The sequence below is a fragment of the Cucurbita pepo genome, chromosome 4, assembly GCF_057944985.1.
Source record: "Cucurbita pepo subsp. pepo isolate OVF chromosome 4, ASM5794498v1, whole genome shotgun sequence".
Lineage (NCBI taxonomy): Eukaryota > Viridiplantae > Streptophyta > Magnoliopsida > Cucurbitales > Cucurbitaceae > Cucurbita > Cucurbita pepo.
Genome location: NC_141801.1, coordinates 11,989,268 through 11,998,566, shown reverse-complemented (window position 1 = coordinate 11,998,566; position 9,299 = coordinate 11,989,268). Strand labels below are relative to the sequence as shown.

General features: G+C 31.9%; 1 protein-coding gene across 4 annotated transcripts; it reads right to left on the bottom strand.

Annotated features, from left to right (window-relative positions):
• Positions 1-3,389: 3,389 nt before the first annotated feature.
• LOC111793027 (replication protein A 32 kDa subunit A) lies at positions 3,390-8,953 on the bottom strand. Of its 4 annotated transcripts, XM_087123268.1 has the most exons (12): positions 8,840-8,953; positions 8,608-8,753; positions 8,075-8,185; positions 7,903-8,000; positions 7,777-7,818; positions 7,060-7,134; positions 6,679-6,757; positions 6,476-6,568; positions 6,323-6,402; positions 5,417-5,482; positions 5,209-5,322; positions 3,390-4,999 (listed from the first exon to the last, which is right to left on the bottom strand). In XM_087123268.1, exons 2-11 carry the CDS (start codon positions 8,710-8,712, stop codon positions 5,238-5,240), a joined length of 834 nt encoding a protein of 277 aa, XP_086979394.1. In that variant the 5' UTR covers positions 8,713-8,753; positions 8,840-8,953; the 3' UTR covers positions 3,390-4,999; positions 5,209-5,237. The 4 variants fall into 4 exon arrangements, with proteins under 4 accessions (XP_086979394.1, XP_023530473.2, XP_023530472.2 ...); XM_023674705.2 differs by having other exon boundaries at positions 3,410-5,322; positions 8,830-8,923; XM_023674704.2 differs by having other exon boundaries at positions 3,412-5,322.
• Positions 8,954-9,299: the final 346 nt, after the last annotated feature.

Genomic DNA, 9,299 nt, shown 5'->3' with positions numbered 1-9,299 from the left:
TTTTAAATGACTAATTTTGTCATTTATTCCAAACATAAGGGTATTTAAATATTAATCCTTAGTTTATCCAAAGTATCATTTTTTAATTTTATATAATTAAAAAACCAATTAATACATGAATATGATATAATATCGTGTCTCTCTTTCTTGGATTTACTTGAATTAAAAAAAAATGAATTAATTTAGAGGAATAATAAATGTATAATAATGTAGAGAGAGGAAGAGAGCCAAGTGGAAGAGTATGATGGGATGAGAAAACGGTGTCGTTTTTTTTTTTTTTTTTTTTTTTTTTTTTTTTTTTTTGAAATACTGATAATTGACCAAACCCAATAAAGCATTTACTTTTTTGAAGAAAAAAACAAAAGAAAAGGAAGAAAGTAAGTTGAGAGAAAATAAATTATAGTGCAAAATCGCGGCGATAAAATTTTGTGTTGGACTTTAAAATTAAAATACTTTTGACTAACTTCCATAAATAAAAGTAAAATATAAATTTTTATATATAATTATAAATTTGATTGTTCTATTTTTGTGTAAGAATTATTTGTTTATTTACTATTATTATTAGTATGGAGAAAGACAGGATGGGAAGAATGTAATGGTGTGTATGAAAGTGGGGAAGCAAGACTGTGGAATAGGGGACAACATGTGATCCATGAATTTCTTTATAATTTTTCTCTCTATTTTTATTTTTTATTTATTTATTTATTTATTTAGTTATTTATATTTAATTTTGTGTAAACTGAGAGGGAGGTGTGTAGTCGTTTCTTTTGACTAACTGCCTCACGCACAAGACAATTCCCTCCCGACTCTTCTTTCCCTCTTTTCTTTTACCATTTTACTATTACTTAATTCTTCTTTAATTATTTTTTTATTTTTTTATTTTATTCTTTTTACTTTAATGAGTTTTAAACTGCTTTTTATATTTATATATATATATATACTATTACCTTTTTTTTTTTCTATCCTTTCTTTTAAATTTTTCAACGTTTCTTTTGTCTCTAAAATTATATTTTTAAAATTTTATGATAGTTTGTTTTAGTTGTGTATAGTTCAATTAATCAAGATGTGACACCATAATAAATGATAGATACATGAATGAACTTATGTCACGTTTGAATGAGAGCAATCTTGAAGATATAAGGACTAAGGAAGGCTAAAAATGAATGAAAGTCACTATTTATACCAACAATGTGCATTTTTTTTTCTTTCGATAGTTCAATAATGAACTCCACAAATTTTATGTTGAGTGGTTTCTTGTGAACTTTTATAAAATGCATGTGAGTTATGACAAAACATGTTAGAATGACTCTATTTGTTTGTGAGGATAGTCTTCATTTTCAAAAGGAGGAGTAAGTAACATGACTATGTCATAAGGAATGTCATGGCAATCAACTGTCAAATCTAGTTTTCTGAATCCTATACATGGGTCGTTACTAAGACATAACTTTGACCTAGAGACAAAAAGTTCGAATTTTCTTTCACGTTTGTATATTATTCTAGAAGTTTTTTTTTTTAAAAAAAACAAATTTATTCATTTTGTGAGTGGATAGGTGGGTAGACAAGTATTTGTAATAGAATAATAGGTTGATTTAAAAAAAAAAAACAAATTCAAATTATTGTTAAATAATTTACAACAGCGAGACTAGAATAAAATATTTAAAGTTCATCAAATTGAATGATCATGAGACTAAATATGATTTTAATTTTCATTAGTTCCACTTTTACTCTCAAAATACAAACTTTTCTGTTTTCCAAACCAATTTGTACTAAATTAGAAATGGAATAAATGAATGGCAGCCCAAATTTAAATTTATTGCTTTTTATGGGTCACTGTCTTTTCATTATTTAATATTTGCCTTTTCTCCATTTCAATTTTCATTTAAAAAAGTAATTATAAAACTAAATTAACCCACTAAGATATTATTCATTTAAGCCTAATTGAAGGGTTCATCCTACAAAATCTTAATAGGTAAAAGATTCAATTTTTTGTTCCTATTTATGTGATGTTAAAAGGTAAATAAATAAATAAATAATAAATGTTTGATTTTATCTCCTATTTCTTTAACAGGCAGATGGCCCCTTGTATAACTAGATATTATTCATATCATTGCATGCAACCTCTGGCATCCTTCAATCCAACATTGACACGTGTCCGAATTTTAATATGGTAATGGGCAAAATCAGCGACACGTGTCCGCAGTCTAACATGCAGTCATGTGGATGCCATTACCAAATCACATTCATCCATCTCTCTATCCACTTCCACTTGCAGTGTCTGCACAATTCCTCTCTCCTCACATCTCCTATATACATACATATATATATATATATATTTTTTTTTTCAGTAAATTACTTATTAAGCTTTCAATTATTTGGTACTTTATTATATTGGAAATTTGGATATGGAAGAAATGATGTTATGGCATTTTATTTTTTAAAAAATATTATTTTAAATTTGAATGCCAACGCCCATTCTACATGGCTATAAAAGTTGGACCCGAATGAATTACAAGTCAGACATTTATTAACATATAGTCAATTGTTTTTTTTTTTGTCAATTTAATATTATAAATATGAGGATGCACGTTTAAGCCTGTTGACGCTGGCCTTATAGAAGGGACTATCAACCAGTTAAGAAATTATTGGGAGTGAGTCCCACGTAGGTTAATTTAGTGGAAGATAATGGGTTTACAAGCAAAGAATACTATCTCTATTAGTACGAGGCCTTTTGGGAAGCCCAAAGCAAAGCCATGAGAGCTTGTACTCAAAGTGGACAATATCATACCATTGTGGAGAGTCATGATTCCTAACCGAAATTGTTTCTCTACCTTAAAAGTTCTAATCTTTCTAATCTTTCTATTAAACTAAGCTAAAATTATATATAAAAAAAAAATAATAGCTTTGTTTGATTAATGTTAATATGTAGGCCACCAAGCACTTAAACTATAATTTGAATTTCTTAAGCATAGACTTAATAAGTATACTCTTAAAAGTTCTAGTACATTATTTGCATCCGGGTTGGCTTAAGTGAATCTAAACTATTTTTAGAAACCACCTATTTGACCTTGCCAATATATCCAGTGGGATATTAACTCTTACATTAGTGTATTATACCTTAAGCTCATTTCTTCTAGACCCTTTATCATAAGCCTTCTTAACCACTAAGTCAACTTATGGTAGTTAGGCTTAGGCTTAGGCTTATGTTATATTATAAACTTAGTTTCTATGACTTATAGAGGTTAGAATTTAGCTAAAAATAGTTTTGATAAAACTTTAGAAACTAGTTATGAGAGTTTTATTTATAAAAAATAATAATAATAAACTATTCCATAAAGAACAAAAAATATAACTTTTAAACTATATGAACTATTTTTTTTTCAAACCACCTGATGAAATTCATAATTTAGTTTTAAGCTTAAAAGTATTATTATGCTCTAACGAATGAAGATACCCATCACATACCTGTGCTAAGTAGGAGACTATTTTGCACACCTAGTCAGCAATTTCACATAAGTTATTTTTAGTGAACAGGAGGGAATTTTCAACAAGTATAACAATTAAAAAGCAAAACTATAATTGAAGATAATGCATACAAGATCGGCCGACATGGTTTATTATTATTTTTATAAAAGAATATAAGCCGTATAAATGGAGCATGGATGTAATATATGATAGTACTTATTTTAGTTAAAAAAAAGAACAAGTAAGATCTGAAACGTGGAGACAAAACTGAATGATTCCGCACAGAATGGTTGTCTAAAAGAAGAAAGATGCATAAAGGATTAAAGAATTGGGAAGGCTATCCCCTTTAAATTAAGGCATCAAAATTCAATATCAACAGTTCCAAATCGGCCAAAGGGGATTAAATGGAGAGGCTGTCTTTTTGTATCTACCAAAAGCGAATAGGAAAAAGGGGATTGGCAGAGAGTTCGGCGGGGCAGTGTTTGAATTTGCTTTCTGATTCCCATTATCTCATTATTAATAATGTGAACTTGAAGCTAAATTCCAGAGAGAGAAGAAGATAATGGAAACTTGAGATAATAATGTCTTACAGTCAAAATAAGTATAAAAAGTTATGGGGATTTTGTGGATGGAATGATTCCTCACGTTAGCGGCTTCCTATTTGTTTATGATCTATTTTCACATGCCTTTTTTTTAAATGTATTTTATTCCATGTTTTTGCATAGAATATTAATCATTATCTGCATTTCATGTTTTTCTTACTTTAGATTTTTCTTACCTAAAACTTATGGGCAAGGTGGGACATCTTTGAATGAATTTGGATTCTAAACTACCTTATCTTAATAAAGTTCTTTGTGATTACAACTTACAGTGGTATGTTGATGAGAAGCCCTTGGAACTTTTCTGATCCTTATCTCATCTCTTGAGGTAAGTTAGAGATATCAACTTCCTACCAAAGTTTTCTTCGGATTCCATATTTTTCAAAAATGTTAGTCCTTTAAGACAAACCCTCGACTCTTTTTCTATTATCAATTTTTTATTTAAGATTTTAAATTTGTCTTTTTTCGACAAAAAATGAAATTTATTAAGAAAGCCATAGAGGCTATACAGGTATTCAATCCTTCTCAGCCAAAAATACAAGCACAGAGGGAAAGGTATCACGCCAAAAAGGCTCTAAGGGTCATTTAGAGTGGTAGTCCTGATTTTATGGGTTTAAAGGGGCATGTATGAGAAACACCAATCTAAAAAGAATAATTATGTAAAAAAACCATACTTTAAAACCACCTAATAAAGAGATCTAAGATTCCTAAGGATTACGATTCAATAGAGACAAGTTTATTAAAGCACAAAAGATAGAGGATTTTAGTTAAGGTTTGAGCTACACTGGGAATGCATGTATATATCAACAAAAAACCAATGGTCTAGCCTCTAACTTCACCAGAAGAAAAATAAAGCTACAGGTTTTTGTGGATTGGAAATAACATACCCTTAGATTCTGGGAATCGGCCAAATCCACCTTTGCAGGCTGCTCCCTATTCTGTTGCATTCCAAAAATGTCGCAGAGACAAATGTCATTACAAAAGTTTCAGCGAGTCATGGTCATGGGGGCTTTGGTTTTCATTGTATCTTTTTTTGTTCGCTGGCAAGTTAGTAGAGGCTAAAACTGTTCTGAACGGATCATATATGGCTACGAAGATTTTTCCCAACTTCAACCATAGATGACAAGTAAGGACGGCAGGAACTAACCTTGCCTTAGCTACACCATAATAGAGACATCAACCGTTGGCAGTTGATTTGAAGTGATATTCATCAGTAGTTGAGTACATCAGGCCTTCCTCTTCTAGATTTTTCATCGCTGGACTGCAAAATAATAAGCAAAATGGTATGCTTAGTTAACCCCCATTTGAAGGATAAGTGCTACCCTCAAGTAGAAGTGTGAGGAACAGAGTAATACATGAGCTTCTCGAGTGGAACTTTAAGATGTTGAGCAATGACATCACGGTGTGCACCCCTATCAGTACTGAACATAGGAAGAGTGAATATATAGATCCCAATAATAAATTAAAACTAAGAAACAGATGAGCAGGGAATGAAAATAGTGAGGGAGCATTCCAGACTTTGTTTTTCACTAAAAAAAATAAAGGAGAAGAAAAAAACAAAACACTAATCGATTTCAGAAAGCGAGCAACATAGACCAAGGAAAGATGAACAGGTCATCCCTATATCATGTAATCTGCTTGACAAATGACGTTCCATTCAAAAAGAAAAGAAACCATAACACAAACCCATAAGAAATTGGATAAAGAAACTACAATGAGCCCTAATTATTACTGCCCTCGCTCAAAATATTCAGGATCAATCATGACACTCGAACAAAAGTTATGCATCATTCAACATAGTAGAAGTAATACTATAGATTGTTGCTTACAAGTAACACTATAGATTGTACCTTAATTAGATGCTCTTAAAGGAAATACCAATTAAGTAAGATTAGGACCACAACTCTTCTCAATAAATCTCATCTAGGGACAACCTTTTCTATGACTGCTTGAATGATTGTTAAGGCATACAAGAGTGCTTGAAGTATTTGAGGATCCTAATAAGTAATAATAAACATCAAGCTATGGAGGTCGAGTATCCCCTCAAGAAGCCAGTTATCTATCATGAAAAAGAGAAAAAAAATAATAATAATAAACAAAAATTAAGAAATAAGCATACATCGGTCACCAAAACGAAAAGGAATATTAGGACAAAACTTGGAAAAGAATCACCTTTCATAACTATGCATACAAACAAGTACGGACATAAAAGTGGAGAATATGAAGTGAAAATATATGCAGCATTGTTAAAAGGCACTCACTCGCATGAAGGAAGTTGCAAAAAGTCTAAAATCTTCTGCTCAAGGCTCTTCCAACCATCACCACCCACTTGACCAGAATACTGAAAAAGGATCGTCAGAAGGATGCATAAACAAACTGTAGCTCACCACATGTGGATTGAACTACAATCTTACTTGATTAAGAATGGGAGCTTGATATCCTTTCATAGGAGCATTAGATAAATTTGGCACCGGTGGCTGAGTAGTCATACTGCTACTTTGTTGTTTCTATCAGCATAATTTAAACATAACCCAAAAGGAGAAGCAGATAAGACAATGAATATTACTTTTCGCGTAATAAAAAAATCAACTAAAATTTGAAATGGCTCGATTAATACCCGTAACCTGGTGTTGTAGAAATGAACATATATGCATTCAATGAAGTGACTTGTGATCTCATTATAGTCGGTCACAGGCCTGGAAAACAAATATTTTACATCAAAATCCCCCACTGCAATATTATGGAAATCAAGTACATAAGTTGCATGTGGTGAACTGCTCATGCAATGATTAAGCTACAAAAATATTAAAATTTCAACAGGTGCAAAATCATAATTACTGCGTCTCATCTCAGTTCAATTGCTTAAATTATGACCATAAACTCATATACACTATAGTTCAAGAACTGTATTAATACAGTTTGACTCACAAACCAAATCCTCTGAAATAAAAAAACCAAGAGACCCCAAAAAAAGAACAACGGAAAAACTATGTTATACCTGATAGAAAAGACATTCAAAGTTCTCCCCTGGAAGCTTTTCAAGTGGCCATGGACCCGGACGTACATGCCATCCCTGAAGCATTAGAATCTTAGTTAAAAAAAGATTCGCTAAAAGGAGATAAATTTCAGAGAGATGACTCAATACATCACTTAGTCCAAATAAGCAGACCCATCCCCCAAATGATCAAAACTCTCAAGATTTAATTTCAGGTCAAACTTAGTCATCCATTGGCTGGAAAAGAAAAATATACAAACTCCCGTAGGATAAGACAGAACAATGAATTGCACATATATACGAATAAGACTACTGGTTTGGTCATAACCTCACAGGCATGCTCATAAAGATCTATTCAGGCTATAAACTGAGGGCGTACTATATCCATATTGAATCATGTCTAACTAGATTTAAGCTTACTTGAATTCTAATATCTGTGTGTGAAATTTCTGAGTCCGTAGTGCTTAATTCAAAACAGCTAGTTTGCAAATTTTCCTTGGCGCTCGGTCAATATATTTCATATTAGTAAGAGAATTCCTTGAACGAATACTTAAGAACCACAAAATTCCTTTCGAACTCCATGTCTACAATATGTCAAGTTCCATCCTAAATAACAACAGATTCTAGGCAACACCGAAGAACCAATCATGAGAATTTTAAATTACAAGATTTTGAGGGAATTTTTTTAATGTTATTAGGACAAGGTAAAAAGAACATTACAGTATTCCCTCAACTTCACTTGAATCTGCAGCTTCATTGACCCTATAGATACAACAAACAAAATCGATATCAACACGGGAAACATCTTAACTTCTTTTCCATCATATTGGGAGCAGCATAACAAACCATTTGCTACAATCAATCCATCCAGTGCCATCATCCAGTGAAAAAGTCACATCAGTAATTCTTCCTGCTCTATTGCGCACCATTCCTACAAGCTTAACCTGAACATATTGCAGTTCATAACAAGCAGCTCAACGAATAAAAATAAACAAAACATACAAGTTCAATCACTAACATTATTAACATCAACGCCATCAATAACAAAATTCGATTGATCACCACTAGACAAGAATGCGTCGTTTATCTGCTTCACTGTTAACGGAAGCAACGACTGGACATCTCGATTCTGCAAATTAGACTAAAAAATATAAGACTTCATTTAATAGAAAATATACTTACTGAAGGAGATAATAAAGGTAAACATGCGTATCCAATTCCAATAAACGAAGAGAAACAAATTCAACTTAATTTTCCAGACAACTGATAGGAGAATAAATTATTGCCGCGGAAAACGTAGAGGTAAAAATACCGTTAGACCAACCAGACTTCAATTATATGAACCAGTCATCAAATCGTATAGATATACGAATTATTGTGCACCTAATTAGTAATAAAAGTACGAATCATTTCAAACTGCTGGAACGATTTCAGGTAGCAAAAATACGTTAATACGCATGTTATAAATCCGAACAGCGGAGACTAGTAATCCATACAGAAATGAAAGGAATCCAAAAGAGAGTTAATATTATATCTAGAGACAGAACGTACTTTCGCCGGCGAGAAGGAAGGATCAGGGGCCTGGGTAGCCTGAGATGGCATGAATCCGCCACCGGAGAAGGCAGCGTTGCCATCGAATTGACTTCCATGCATCATTCTTCTACTGTAATGTGCTTCAAGCGAAGAATCTTCAAACCCTACAAGAGCATCAAGTGACTGACCGAGAGCAAATTGAAGAGCATTTTCGAAATTAAATTTTCTTTTTGTTAAAACCTAGAAGTACCGGTTCAGCTTCCCTCCCGCCATTTCTCAGAGCCTTATTTTATTCAATTTTCGGATAACAGAATTCTATTACTTTTCTGCCCTTATGCTTGTTTCCGCGCACTCTCTCTCACCCTCTCTCTTTAAAAATTTACCTTATAGATATATATACACACATTTATTTGTACTTGGATAAGGTGGACGACCAAAGTCTCACTAATTTAAAGAATGATCATCGGCCCATAGCCCAAACCAAAGTCATGAGAGATTATGCTCAAAATAGACAATATGCTGTTTTATTTATTAGTTTGTGAGTTTTTTATTTAGTTTAAAGAATGCATCATTTTTTTTTCACTATTTCAAATTTATTCTTTTATTTATCTCTAAAATTAGATTTTTTTTTAATTCAACAATGGATTACGGATAATCTATAAAATTGACACAAAAAAAAAAAACATTTATTTATTTATGTATTTATTTAC

Excerpts from the sequence above, each read along its gene's own strand:
- LOC111793027 (XM_087123268.1), bottom strand. The coding sequence starts at position 8,712 with ATGATGCATGGAAGTCAATTCGATGGCAACGCTGCCTTCTCCGGTGGC. Across the intron at positions 5,483-6,322 it reads TTGCAACTTCCTTCATGCGA|TACTGATAGGGGTGCACACC; the intron begins GTGAGTGCCTTT and ends TCCTATGTTCAG. Across the intron at positions 5,323-5,416 it reads GTTCCACTCGAGAAGCTCAT|TCCAGCGATGAAAAATCTAG; the intron begins GTATTACTCTGT and ends ATTATTTTGCAG.